This window comes from Ranitomeya imitator, chromosome 2, assembly GCF_032444005.1.
Source record: "Ranitomeya imitator isolate aRanImi1 chromosome 2, aRanImi1.pri, whole genome shotgun sequence".
Lineage (NCBI taxonomy): Eukaryota > Metazoa > Chordata > Amphibia > Anura > Dendrobatidae > Ranitomeya > Ranitomeya imitator.
In genome coordinates, this window is record NC_091283.1 from 281,933,918 (window position 1) to 281,947,018 (window position 13,101).

The window sequence follows — 13,101 nt, forward strand, 5'->3', positions numbered from 1 at the left end:
AAAAAAAAGAATTAGTATTTAGGATTTGCTAAACTGACACAAGACATCCAATACTGTAAGGTAGCATTCGCACATCGCGTATTTGCCGTATATTTTACGTCCGTTAAATACGCAGGGCTAATAAGCAGCGTTCACGCAACTGCCGTTCCCCATAGACACCTTTTGTTTGCTAATAACAGTAGTTCACACACTGCATATGAAAATACGTTGCGTATTTGTACGCAGGTGCGTATTTTTCATACGCAGCATGTCAATTTATGCAGAATATACGCTGCACAGATACAGACGTACAGTATGCAGCTGAGTTGCAATGTGTGAACGTACCCTAAAATCACTGTACAAGCCGCTGAAACCAGGACGATGAGCGCTGCTGCTTGAAACCGGGAACGCCAAAGTGATTTCTGGAGCCGGCGCCACAACCGCGACGCTGTGTATACCGGCGCCACAACCGCGACGCTGTGCATAAATGGAGAAGCTATAGCGAAGCGGATCGCGCGGCATCACGCCTGAGTCAAGGATATCCTCTGGGCGTGGTTGGGCGGTGCCGTTCAGTGTCTTTCCAGGCAAAATGGCGGCGAGACAGCGTTCGGCTCCTCTGGGGCAGACAGAGCTTAAATTTTTATCAAAAAAATGTATGACTGGGATTACGAGGGCCTGGAGACTGCACCAGCCCACAGGAACCTCCACAAACAGGAGCTGCTGTGCCGCATTGGGCGCATCATGGAGAGGCGATTTGGCATCCGCCGCAGTGCGCTGCAGCTGCGCAAAAAGTGGTCTGACTTGCGCTACAAGACCCCACATCATCTGGCAGAGTTGCAGGCGGAGACAAGGCGTGGCAAGTACCAGTATAGGAGAATCGGGAGACGCACGCTGCCGGGAGGGGGGGGAAAAAAAAAAAAAAAAAAAAAAAAAATCGGGAGACTCGCGCTCGTGGTTGCCAACTTGTCCCGGAATTCCCGGAAAAATATGCCACTTTTTCCTCATGTCCGTATTGTCCAAGAGGAAAATGCGGTGTCCGTAATAAATGGTCAGGGGTTCCAGAATCTCCACAAACATTTAAAATTTTTAGCTAGATTGTCCAAAAATCATTTAGGAGGTTGGCAACCCTGCGCGCGCTGCCAGGAGGGGGGAATCAGGGACGCGCGCTGCCGGAAGGCGCTTCATAGTGATGCAATAATACGAGTCCCAGGCCACGCAGAGCATTGAACACCAGAGCCCCCAGACAATGCAGAGTATAGCATCACTGGGAAGAGTGATCTCTATTTTCTTTATATGTACGTACATTTGGCGACTCAAAATTTCATTTGGCTCCTAACTTTTGCCGCCAATGGTGCCTAGGTATGTTTTTTTAGTCTGGAGACCTGTACTTTTGGTGTCTAAACATTGCGGTTCTTTAAGTTTTGTGTAGAGAGTCGGCGCTGGGAACAGGGGTCGTCATCTGCCAGCACTGGCACAGAGGGCCCATCATCCGCCACCAGCGGCAGCCCACAGCCCGGGCCATCACGTATGTTAACCATCATTCATTGCGATTTTATTACTGCATACGGGACATTAGAGGGGAGCTGAAATATTGTATACATTACAGATGCAGTTAGGACCAGGCGCGGTAGCACCCCTCCACCATCCTCGACACCTCCCTTCCGCCACTTGCCTTCTTTCCCCGAGTCAGCGGTGTTCTCCCCAGAGGCGAGCAGTGGATCAATTGGTAAGTGACCAAAACTGCGAGCGGTTCCCCACAGCGTGTTCAATTGTTAACCAGATATGTATTTGCTTCCTTAGTCGGTGCTGCACAAGCGAGGGGTTGGGAGGTTAGCAGCTCTTCCGGGGAGGGGCAACCAGCGTCCCTTCTCCATAAGTAGACAGACAGTGGGAGGGGTTATCGGTGGGATGTCACATTTGACAGCGAGAAAAAAAAAAACGTTCTCGCCCTCTGTGACAGGACCAAATTGAGTGTATAGTAAATCTCAGGGTATGTTCACACATGCCGTATTTGCAGCGTAATCTCCGTCCGCTCTCCGACCTCTTCTATCCACAAAAACGCCCACCGCGAAAGAGCTGCTGTCCAGGCAGAAGTGCCTGGAGAAGACGTCAGCGCGCCTGCTGGAGGCCGCGACAGATCTTGCACAGCAGGTCAAGCTCCAGGGACGCACGCTACGCCATCTGTTGGCCCACCGCCGTGGGAGGTTTTGATTTTTTTTCCATTTTATTTTATACTTCTTAAAAACTTTTAATTTTATTGGTTATTTTCTGGAAGTTTTGTTTATTTTTTCATCTTTTTTCTAATAAATGTTATTATATTACCGTTATGTTGTGTGCTGATTTAATTAACTAGCGGAGCAGGCCAGGGCCAGCCAAGCCAAGGCAGACACAAAAGAGTTGGTTTCCCTTTCCATATAGTGTGCGCACAAAATGGCAGCCAGCGCAAAAGAGTTTGCTAACCGCCTCCTAAAGTGCCTCCATCTTGTGCGTCCGCTTGCCAGATGCACAAGATGGCTGCCAGAGATGTTTTATACATCATTTTACCAAGTACATAGATAAGCATTGCTGCATAGCCATAACTATACACAGAAGAAACAAACAACAACTGAAAGATATTTCATACCGTTGATGAGCAAGAAAAGATCCGATGAAGACGCCTGCAGAATACTGAGTATGGCATCCTGGACAGGACGCTCCCGGGAGAAGAGGATCGTAACTGGCGGAGGGTCGTTCCGGACAGGACGCTGGAAAGGCAGAACGTGAAGACACAGCTCGCAAAAAAATATGGAAAGACTGAATCGCTGTAGAGTTGCGGTTTATATTACAGGACGTCACATCCTGGGTGTCTCCCTGTGGAGAAACACGTCTATCTGGCTACGCTGCAACGCCCCTAGATGTGTGTCGGATCGGTACACTCCGGCTGTTTGACATGTAGCTAACAACCAGCAAGAACGAGAAGTGAGTCGCAGTTACGTCACTGGATCGCTCCTGCATCGTTCTGGAGTTGCTGTGTTTGACGTCTCTACAGCGACCTAAACAGCGACGCTCCAGCGATCTAGTTTAGGTCGGCTCGTTGTCTATATCGCTGCAGCGTCGCTGAGTTTGACGGTACCCTTAAATTCACTAGCCAACCCAGACGAGAAAGGGTGTCTAGAGCAATGCTGACATTTTCCTTGCAAGCCTAAAAGGTCGGCCCTTTGATCAGATCGTCTAGATATGGCAAGACTACTATGCCTCGGGAGTGCAGAATGGACACCACAGTTTATATGACTTTCGTGAACACCCTGGGGGCGGAGGCCAGCCCGAAGGGTAAAGCCGTGAACTTGGAAGTGCAGGTTGTTTAAAGCAAACCTGAGAAATCTTTGATGAGGAGGAAAAATGGGAATATGTAGGTAGGCATCCTGAATGTCTATTGAGGCCAAGAACTCTCCCTTTTCCATTGAAGCAATAACTGACTGAAGAGATTTCATCCGAAAGTGACGAACGCGGACAAAGCTGTTTAAGCGTTTCAGATCTAGGATAGGCCTTACTGTTCCGTCCTTTTTGGGTACTACAAAAAGGTTGGAATAAAACCCTTGAAACCTTTCTTCCCTTGGAACGGGAGAAATGACTCCGCTGAGACGAACGGACTCTATGGAATTGTGCAGGTCTTGTCGGTGGGACTCGGACCTGGGAAGACGGGATGGGAAGAACAGGGGAGGAGGCTGACAGACCAGCTCTATCTTGTAACCTGAAGATACGAGCTCTCCCACCCACCGGTCGTGGATTACTTGAAGCCAGACATGGTGAAATAAAAGTAAACGTCCGCCTACTCTATTGGAGGCACTCCAAGGAGGCCTCCAGTCACTTGGCCGAAAACCTTTGAGTCCTAGATCCTCTGGATCTAGCTGACTGGGAACGCATTCTTCCCCCCTGGTTGGCCGTATAGGAGCTCCGAACGTCTCGGTCCTGATTGGGTTGACCCTGCGCAGCAGAGCCCGATGCTGGGGCCCATCTAGCATTACGAAAAGGTCTGAAATGGGCCTGAAATTGGCGACGAAAAGGCTGTCTAATCCTCTGCTGAGGAAGAAACTTAAGGTACCGTCACACTAGACGATATCGCTAGCGATCCGTGACGTTGCAGCGTCCTCGCTAGCGATATCGTCCAGTGTGACAGGCAGCAGCGATCAGGCCCCTGCTGTGCTGTCGCTGGTCGGGGAAGAAAGTCCAGAACTTTATTTGGTCGCTGGACTCCCCGCAGACATCGCTAAATCGGCGTGTGTGACACCGATTCAGCGATGTCTTCACTGGTAACCAGGGTAAACATCGGGTAACTAAGCGCAGGGCCGCGCTTAGTAACCCGATGTTTACCCTGGTTACCATCCTAAAAGTAAAAAAAACCAAACAGTACATACTTACCTACAGCCGTCTGTGCTCCAGCGCTGTGCTCTGCTCTCCTCCTGTACTGGCTGTGAGCGTCGGTCAGCCGGAAAGCAGAGCGGTGACGTCACCGCTCTGCTTTCCGGCCGCTGTGCTCACAGCCAGTACAGGAGGAGTGCAGAGCGCAGCGCTGGAGGACAGACGGCTGTAGGTAAGTATGTAGTGTTTGTTTTTTTTTACTTTTAGGATGGTAACCAGGGTAAACATCGGGTTACTAAGCGCGGCCCTGCGCTTAGTTACCCGATGTTTACCCTGGTTACCGGCATCGTTGGTCGCTGGAGAGCGGTCTGTGTGACAGCTCTCCAGCGACGCTGCAGCGATCCGGATCGTTGTCGGTATCGCTGCAGCGTCGCTAAGTGTGACGGTACCTTTACTCTTTCCTCCTGTGGAGTCAGAAATAAGCTGATCCAGCTTCTCTCTGAATAAGCGACCCCCCTGATATGGTAGGGTTGTAAGAGACTTTTTGGAAGTAGAGTCTGCCCGCCATGTTCTTAACCAGAGTGCCCTTCTAATAGCAATAGCGTTAGCCGCAGCAGAGGAGGCACAGTCTGCAGTATCTAAGGATGCATTGATCAGATAGCTACCAGCGAGTGCTATCTGAGATGACATTTCTGCCAGCTCTGCTGGCAAATCCCCTTCTTGAAGAGCCTTTGTTAAAGACTCTGACCAAGACATCATAGCTTTAGCAACCCAAGTTGCCGCAAAAGAGGGGAAAAGAGCTGAACTTGAAGCCTCAAAAACAGAACGAGCCAAGCTCTCTATAAGACGATCCGTAGGGTCCTTAATTTACGAGCCATTAGGGAGAGATAGCAAAGTGTTAGAGGCTAAACGGGACACCGGAGGATCTACAGGAGGATTTTCTGCCCATTTACTACATAGCTCAGTAGCAAAGGGATACCTAACCTTTAAGGCTTTTTGCCCCGAAAAACGCTTGTCCGGGTGCTCCCGGTTACGCAGAATGAGGTCCTCAAACTCAGGGTGAGAGGAAAAAACCCTATGGGCCCGTTTGGCCCGCTTAAATGAGACTTTGTGATCTGAGGATGAGGCGAGCTCGTCCTCTATCCCAAGGGACAGATTGACAGCCTCAATCAGGGTATCTACAGACTCCTGAAACCCAGGATTCTCAAAATTAAGAGACTCTTCTGACTCAGTCTGTCTCAACTTCCCCGCTCTCTGCTGGGGAAGGAGAACGTGATACGGAGCTCCAGGATGCCGAAGCACCTGAGGGCCATGGCGACGCTGCGAGAATCCGCTTTCCACGCATCTGCCTAGTGCGGGCGTAGCCCCTGCAGGCCGAAGGCTCCTGAGACCCCGAGGCCCTCTCCGAGACAGATGGACTGCTGGCCCTGACCGCCGGGGTCTGAAGGGATTTGATTGCTTCAGTTAGGGACGCCATAGATTGCAACAAGGACGTGACCCATTCCGGTGGAGCTGCCCCAGCCTCTGCTTGAGGGGCAGAAGCCGGAGAGAATGCTGGAGAGCCGGCAGGGGGGGGGGGCCTCCTGGGGGCATTCAGAGTCGCAGGCCTCGCAAACACGATTACTCTGGGCGTGCGGGAATGCAGCACGACAAGCTACACAACCGGTATATAGGACCGGGTGAGATTTAACCCTTCTAAACATAGTGATCCGTAATAGCTATACCCAGGGCCTGAGACTGGGAAAAAAATAATGCTTCTGCCAGCTGGAGGGAGAAGCACTTACCCCAGTCCTGTGTCCCCACGATTACAGCGTCGGAACCGAACGCACGTTGCAGAGCCAAATGTGCCACCTTTATCCCCAGCAGACCTCAGGGGGCGGGACCGCCATGATGCGATGCGGCCTGTAGTAGGCCTGAAGCTGGGGCCTCAATTTTGCCTGGGTGAGGAAAGGAAAGGTGGAACTGGAAGTAGAAGCGCCGGAGGGGGCGGGGCCTCACAGGGCGGTCTGCTGGACGGCAGCCCAGGTGTGATTGACCCGGAAGTGCCTGCTGGATGCCAGGCCGGAGCCTGAAGCCTCCAGAAGGCTGCACCGCACCGCTGCTGCAGGAACAGTCCAGCCGCAGAGCGCCGCCAAGATGCCGGGAACCGCAGCGGCGACGGAGCCCCGGGAACTGTGTCGTCGCTATTAACTGTACAAAGACGCCCGGAGGAACCCGCAGCGCCGACGGAGATTTCCTATATTCCAGGTAGATCAGCATCTAAAGATGCATTGTGCCAGGAGCCCCACTTTTCCCCCCTGTGTATATTAAGATTCCAGCGGGGGGAGGCAACTGACGGTGTAGGAACCCTAGCTCCATTATCAACCTAGGATAAGGAGAGGGACCGTGCACCACCCCATCTAGCACCGCAGCGGAGCAGAGGTGTAGGAATCAGGGGGGGGGGGGTCACACAGACATCTAAGGGCACCTGTACAGCCTAGGGTCTAAAGTACCTCAGGGTGGTCAGGGCCAAGTCCGGTGAGGGATCCAACGTCGGGGGAGAGGGTACGTGGAGAAACTCGCACGTGCTCGCCCCCTCAATCAATATGATGCAGCGATGAAAAAAGGGTCCTGTCACGATATGGTATGAAATATCATATAAGTTTAGTTGCTCTTCAGCTCATGAGGTGGGCTAAACCCCCCCTTCACTAGCTGACTCTACTTGTTTCTCTCTGGGCTACAGACTGTATGCTAGAAGGGGGTTTTATTGCCCTGGGGTCGTAAATTCCAGACTCAGAGGAAAGTCCCTCACCCCTCCCACCTTCACTAGTTAGAACTGGAAAAGTGGCTCCAAAAATTCATGAAAGATTCTTTGTTTAGTTTTTGTTAGATATTAGGCAAACGATTTAAGCTAGAAATACGAAAATATATATTCTTATTCTCACTCGGTGTATCTACCCATCCCTTGAAACTCGGGCTTCTAACTCCATCTGGTAAAGAAGTAGGGATTTCTCTGTAAATATGTATCCCAGATAGGACATATTTGATCTCATTAGAATGCTCACGTTAATCCAAGATGAATTATGAGTTTGTTAGGACTCTGACATGTTTTGTAGTGAAGTTATAGAAATCAGAGAAAATAGTTTACAGTTTACTCAGAAGGTAGAGAGAGGAGGGTCTGGATAAGCCAGCCTTTCTGTGATGTCACAGCCTTGAAGTTATAACTGTCTGCACACATCCCCAGCTCAGTCTTTCTGCTGGATTTCTTGTCTTCTCCTGGAAGAGCCCTGCACACGTCCAAATGAGCTGGGACGTATGGGAAAAACTCCACTAGCCTGGTTGCCTGCAATGCGTTGAACATGTGAGTGTTACTTTTCTCATTTAAACCCTGTTTATTTCATAATTACCCTTGTACATATTTGCAATTGTCTCATTTGTAACATCTTTATAAACTATTTTTGATAAAGCACTGCCTAATTATTTTTGTGGGATATAATATTTCATATTAGTTCGTTCATCCATGCTCTAAACGTACCCTCTCTTGAAGAGAATTACGCTACTGTGTTGGGTTAGCTTCGGACCCGTTTAATCGAAGCTGGTGGCAGCGAGAAGTGTGCAGACTTTTGGGTTATGTTGTAGCGGCTGCGGCGTTAATAATTATTGTTCCTGCCTGAGTGGGAGTAGTTATCGCGTCGCTGCAGCGTGCCCAATAGCCAGTACATAGCAGGCAGCCTTTCTGGCGACTAATTACCCAGGGTGCAGTACCTAATCTGACCTGAGAGTAAGGGGGCGCCAGAGAGCTGCAAGTGTTAAGTGGAACTGTAAGCGGGATATACATAAATCCCTGCAGTTCGTGGTATATAGAAAAGCAGTGGGATACCTAGAATAAGCCCCTGCTGTAAACTAAGAGGTCAATAGCCTTGTGTGTGTTTTTTCATCACATGTGATAGCCGTCTGTTGGCCTAAAGTCACCTCAATCCGTGACGTAGGGGTGACGGTCACGGTGGGAATCCTGACCAATTGGTGACAGTGGTCAGGGGAATCGTGACAGGTCCAAAGGATCCGGGACCGAGGTGTGCCTCCTTGAGACACTAAGGATGAACTGGATTCTCCGGTAGCCAGTGTCAGGGTGTATACGACGGAGGAGCTAACTTTTTTTCACGTTTACTTAGCCTCCTGGCGGCAGAAGCAAACACCCACAGTCCTGTGTCCCCCAATGAGGCGAAAGAGAAAAACAACTACTTTTTTAATACCCAAATTTTGTTTTAGCCCCAGAATTAAGATTTTCACACAAGCCCTGGGTAAAAATGGCATCTTAATTTGTCCCACAAGTTCTATTGAACGTGGCAATACCCTATATGTGGCTGTACAGTACTGCTTGGCCACACTAGAGACTTTGAAGGGACAGAGCGCTATTTGGCTCCTGGAGCGCAGATTTTGCTATAATAGCTTGCAGACTCCATATACAGAGCCCCCAATTGCTAGAAGAGCAGAATCCCCCCTCATGTGACCCCATTTTGGAAAATATACCCCTCTTGGAAATTATCTACAGGTGCAGTGACGATTTTGACTCCATGGGTGTTTTCCAGAAACAAGCAGCAATTAATGCTGCCTAGTCAAAATTGCAAACTGCCGTTTTAGTGACCAGTATGTTGCTATCATCAGTACATTGCAGGCACCAGTACGTTATGCCCACCTCACGCTTCTGGAGACACACACCCATAAGTTAGGCGGGATCTCGTTGCTTTAGAAATGCCAAACGTGGACATTATATGTGGTTTAGTTACACTGTGGGCTTCAGATGGGGGGGGGGGGGGGGTGGCATTTGTATTTGAGAGCGCAGAATTTGTTGAATTTCTTCGTAAGGTTATGGAGCCATTTCACTTTTCCAGAGCCTTTGTGCTACCAGTAACATGGAAGCCCCCTATATTTACGTTAACAGATGACAGACCTGAGTGGGAACTTGCTTTTTGTGGATTGATTTGAAGCTTTTATTGGGAACATTTTACATAATGTTTGGGATTACATTTATCCAGCGCTCTATGCTGAGTACTTACTCTGGGGCTTCCATCTAAATCTCCAAGTGACGAGATTCAGATGAATCCCCCAAGGTATCTATTCACTTTAATGAGACAGCAGAGTTATTCTGAACTCCGTCTGGGCTCTGTTCAGCGTTGTCCTTTTCAGAGATGCAAAAAACTGTGGCTGTCAGCACTTTTATGCAGTCCTAAAAAGATGGACACCACAGGTTCAAATGTCCTATGGCGTCCACAGTGCCTCCATCTTCCTCACTATAGGGAATATTCTGCTGGGGTTCTGTCTGAATCACATATTTCAGAGATTTACATTGGTGTAAGCGCTCAGCGCCTAGTGCAGGATAAATGTGAGCCAAACCTTACAAACATGGCAACGATCAGGAACCCACAAAGATGTTGCAGGTTCTCCGATCCAAAGGCAAAGAGGCGGTCTGCTGTCAGTTCGATCACATCACTTAGGGGGTTAAAGTACAGGGAGCAGTGTGGGACCACTCCTGGCACTGAGTGTCGGGTGTCAGCAGTCAGAATCAGCTGACTCCCGGTGGTGATCGCACTTGCACAGGCCGTGTGAGCGCAAAATCGTTGGGATGTCACTATGACCCAGGTTACAGGGACATATCGATACGTCCAAGGTGGGAAAGGGGTTAACATAGCCAAACATGATGAATGACAAGGGATTGCCTTAATAGTGGACAACCACTTTAAGAAAATGCAATTATTGGTTAAAACATTTTCAACCTTCTGAACATGGAAAAGGCCTCACCCCTGTGTGACTGCGCTGATGTTTATTTAGAGTTAATTTCTGTGTAAAATATTTTCCACATTAATCAAATGAAAGCGGCTTCTCCCCTCTGTGAATTCTTTTGTGACTAACAAAATCTGATTTCTGTTTAAAACATTTCCCACATTCTGAACATGAAAAAGGCTTCTCCTCTGTGTGAGTTCTCTGGTGACTAAGAAGATTTGATTTATTCACAAAACATTTCCCACATTCTGAACAACAAAAAGGCTTCTCCCCTGTGTGAGTTCTATGGTGCACAACCAAATCTGGTTTTCGGTAAAAACATTTCCCACATTCTGAACAGCAAAAAGGCTTCTCCCCTGTGTGGGTTCTCTGGTGCATAACCAAGGCTGATTTATGTGCAAAACATTCCCCACATGCTGAACATGAAAAAGGCTTCTCCCCTGTGTGAGTTCTCTGGTGCGCAACAAGAATAAATTTTTGGTTAAAATATTTCCCACATTCTGAGCAGGAAAAATACTTCAACCCTGTGTGACTTCTCTGGTGTTTAATCAAATTTGTTTTCTGGTTAAAACACTTCCCACATTCTGAACAGGAAAAAGGCTTCTCCCCTGTGTGGGTTCTCTGGTGAGTAACAAGATCACAATTGTGGTTAAAACATTTCCCACATTCTGAACAGGAAAAAGGCTTCTCCCTTGTGTGGATTCTCTGGTGCTTAACCAAATCTGATTTTCGGTTAAAACATTTCCCACATTCTGAACAACAAAAAGAATTCTCCCCTGTGTGAGTTCTATGGTGCACAACCAATTCTGATTTCTCGTTAAAACATTTCCCACATTCTGAACAGGAAAAAGGCTTCTCCCCTGTGTGGGTTCTCTGGTGAGTAACAAGATCACATTTGTGGTTAAAACATTTCCCACTTTCTGAACAGGAAAATGGCTTCTCCCCTGTGTGAGTTCTCTGGTGTGTAACAAGATCACAATTGTGGTTAAAACATTTCCCACATTCTGAACAGGAAAAAGGCTTCTCCCTTGTGTGGATTCTCTGGTGCTTAACCAAATCTGATTTTCGGTTAAAACATTTCCCACATTCTGAACAACAAAAAGGCTTCTCCCCTGTGTGAGTTCTAAGGTGCACAACCAAATCTGGTTTTCGGTAAAAACATTTTCCACATTCTGAACAGCAAAAAGGCTTCTCCCCTGTGTGGGTTCTCTGGTGCATAACCAAGGCTGATTTATGTGCAAAACATTTCCCACATGCTGAACATGAAAAAGGCTTCTCCCCTGTGTGAGTTCTCTGGTGCGCAACAAGAATAAATTTTTGGTTAAAATATTTCCCACATTCTGAGCAGGAAAAATACTTCAACCCTGTGTGACTTCTCTGGTGTTTAATCAAATTTGTTTTCTGGTTAAAACACTTCCCACATTCTGAACAGGAAAAAGGCTTCTCCCCTGTGTGGGTTCTCTGGTGAGTAACAAGATCACAATTGTGGTTAAAACATTTCCCACATTCTGAACAGGAAAAAGGCTTCTCCCTTGTGTGGATTCTCTGGTGCTTAACCAAATCTGATTTTCGGTTAAAACATTTCCCACATTCTGAACAACAAAAAGAATTCTCCCCTGTGTGAGTTCTATGGTGCACAACCAAATCTGGTTTTCGGTAAAAACATTTCCCACATTCTGAACAGCAAAAAGGCTTCTCCCCTGTGTGAGTTCTATGGTTTATAGTATTTCCATATTCTGAATGTGAAAATGACTTCTTTTCTTTAGGAGCAGATGTTTTAATGCTTATTTTATGATTTTCATTTTCCTTTGTAGTCAGTAATAAATCAGAAGACAGGACCTGTTTCAAAGGATCAGATGACAGATCTTTGCTGTGAAGGGATGATGGTATATCTGAAGTCATGGCATTCAATTCAGTTGCATCCTGTGGGATTTCGAGATCATCTGATTTAAAAATTGAAGATGTCAGCTGTCCCTCTGATCTCCGGGTACAGTCATCTGCTAAGAAAAAAATTATTTTTGAATAAAATATCCTTGAATTTTATATTTTTTAACATTTCTACTTAAACTGTCCATAAAAATGGCAAGCTATGTAAAAAACTGTAATTTACCAAGTCAATGACAGTTCACAGTCTAATAGAAAACCTTATAAGATGAATCAGTAGTGCGTGGTGTTCAACAGTTTGTTCATTCTGCCTCAAAAATATTGAGTCAAAAGAAACAAATCAATGTTATGTAGGCGAAAATAATATCAATTCTCATCTCACAAAAAACAAGTCCCCACTCAGGTCCATCATCTGTCAATGGAAAAACAGAGGCTCCCACACTATTAGTGGCTCAAAGGTTGTTGAAAAGCAACAGGGTTTCTATAAACCAATCCAGCAAAATCCACTCACTTCTGAGTCTTGCAGTGTGCAAAAACAAAATTTAGGATCCCTGTGTTTAGCAATATTATAGTGAGCACAATCTTGGCACTAAGTGTTGGGTAATAAAATGGCAAATGTGTAATTCCACAGCATGTTAATTTCTGGAAAGTGGCTGTGGAATCAAAATATTCAGTCGTCCTACACACGTGGTCAAAATTGTTGTTACCCTTCGTTTAATGACAGACAATCCCACAACAGTCACAAAAATAACTTGAATCTGACAAAAGTAATAAAAAAATAATCTATGAAAATGAACAAATGAACGTCAGACATTGCTTTTCAACCATGCTTCCACAGAATAAAAAAAAAAAAAAAACTCATGAAATAGGCCTGGATAGAATTGATGGTACAGCTGAAAATGTGACAAAAGGGACGTTAAATCAAGGTGTGTCCACTAATTAGCATCACAGGAGTATACAAACTTTTTTATTTATTATTACTTTTGTTACAGTCAAGTTATTTCTGTGACCATTGTGTGTTTTTCTGTCATTAAACGAGGGGTACCAACAATTTTGACCACGTGTGTATAGATTATAACCCTCAGTGAATTAATTTATAAAATGGAATCACTTTATGGGCATTTAGACTATTCTGGTTTT

The 13,101-nt window shown here is 46.8% G+C and overlaps 1 protein-coding gene across 3 annotated transcripts in view; it reads right to left on the bottom strand.

The window, feature by feature from the left end:
- Nucleotides 1–13,101, bottom strand: part of LOC138663148 (zinc finger protein 271-like) — a 78,140-nt gene that overhangs the window by 1,435 nt on the left and 63,604 nt on the right. The window contains exon 7 of one of the 3 annotated variants that reach the window (XM_069749292.1): nucleotides 11,917–12,077. In XM_069749292.1, coding sequence (XP_069605393.1) covers nucleotides 11,917–12,077 — 161 coding nt within the window. Of the gene's footprint in view, nucleotides 1–7,385; nucleotides 12,078–13,101 lie in introns of those variants that run through there. The other 2 variants (XM_069749291.1, XM_069749290.1) reach the window with 2 other exon arrangements.